This window comes from Chinchilla lanigera, unplaced genomic scaffold, assembly GCF_000276665.1.
Source record: "Chinchilla lanigera isolate Chin_1 unplaced genomic scaffold, ChiLan1.0 scaffold00054, whole genome shotgun sequence".
Taxonomy (NCBI): domain Eukaryota; kingdom Metazoa; phylum Chordata; class Mammalia; order Rodentia; family Chinchillidae; genus Chinchilla; species Chinchilla lanigera.
In genome coordinates this window covers 11,080,138-11,081,312 of record NW_004955455.1, presented here as the reverse complement: position 1 = coordinate 11,081,312, position 1,175 = coordinate 11,080,138, and the positions used below count along the sequence as shown (strand labels likewise).

Genomic DNA, 1,175 nt, shown 5'->3' with positions numbered 1-1,175 from the left:
AAGACCGGTGCTCAAGACTTTTATATTAAGACGTAGAATAACAGTTACTATAAATTTGCGTTTTAAAGCTTATATTTGCATCCTCTAGATTTTTGTGGATATGCATATTGGTTTTCCTCAGCTGTTGGAAAAAATTGAGGAATTGTATAAATGGCCTACCATTACTATCTTTTCTTCGTAGATCCGGAAGTTCACATTCCCCTGGAGAATCTACAGCAGTTTCCTGCCTTCAATTCATATACCTGCTCTTCTGATTCTGCTTTGGGTCCTACCAGCACTGAAGGCCATGGACCCCTCTCCCTTTCTCCTCTTAGCAGAAGTCCAGGTTCTCATGCAGGTAAATAGTTGAGATTTAATGAATTCAGCCACTAGGTAGACCTGAAGTAAAACACCTGTTTCTACATTCACAACTCTGACCTACTGGGCATAGTATGGATATTGGGCAAATAACCTTACTCTGGGTAGTTCTAAGCTACATCACATTTTTGCTGTTTGATTTCCTTCTCCAATTGGCTGTGCTGATTTCTTATACCCTGTCCGCTTCTCAGAATTTCAAGGTGGCTCATTAGGAATGTAGGAAGCCTACATTCTTTCTTGTAACTCAGCTGTCTTATTTCTTCTAGGTTTTTTTTTTTTTTGGTCTTTTTGAGACAGGGTCTCACTGTGGGCAGGCCTTGAGCTTACTTTGTAGCCCAGGATGGTCTTGAACTTGCAACGATCCTCCTGTCTCAGCCTCCCAAGTGCTGGGATTACAGGTGTGCGCCACCACGCCTGGCCATTTCTTCTAGTTTTTAGATGTGAGATCCTTCCCCTGCATACTTTAGCATCCTTGTATGTGTCTCTTTATTGTGGTAGTATTTACAGCAGCAAAAAAGAAATGACCTACACAAATGGTGTAGGTAAACTTTTCCCTACTTTACTGGTAGGTAAATAGCTAAATTATAGTATTGATGCTATGAAATACTTTACATTTATTGAAGAAGGAAATCGCTGTCTTGGTGAACTAATGGGAAGATAAAAAGAAAGTTGTAGAACAAAAACAGTGTGTATGGGAGAAGCACAAAACAAAACTTTTCATTGTGGGTTTATATATCTAAGTGTATAGAATATCAGACAGGTTGTTTGAAGAACCTTTGCACTTTTGCTCTCCCATAAAAAATACACACACACACACA

The 1,175-nt window shown here is 39.4% G+C and overlaps 1 protein-coding gene across 1 annotated transcript in view; it reads left to right on the top strand.

Moving 5' to 3' along the window:
• Rnf10 (ring finger protein 10) overlaps positions 1 to 1,175 on the top strand; it is a gene marked incomplete in the record, with an annotated part of 45,654 nt that overhangs the window by 38,459 nt on the left and 6,020 nt on the right. The window contains 1 exon segment of the mRNA XM_013520422.1: positions 182 to 337. Coding sequence (XP_013375876.1) covers positions 182 to 337 — 156 coding nt within the window.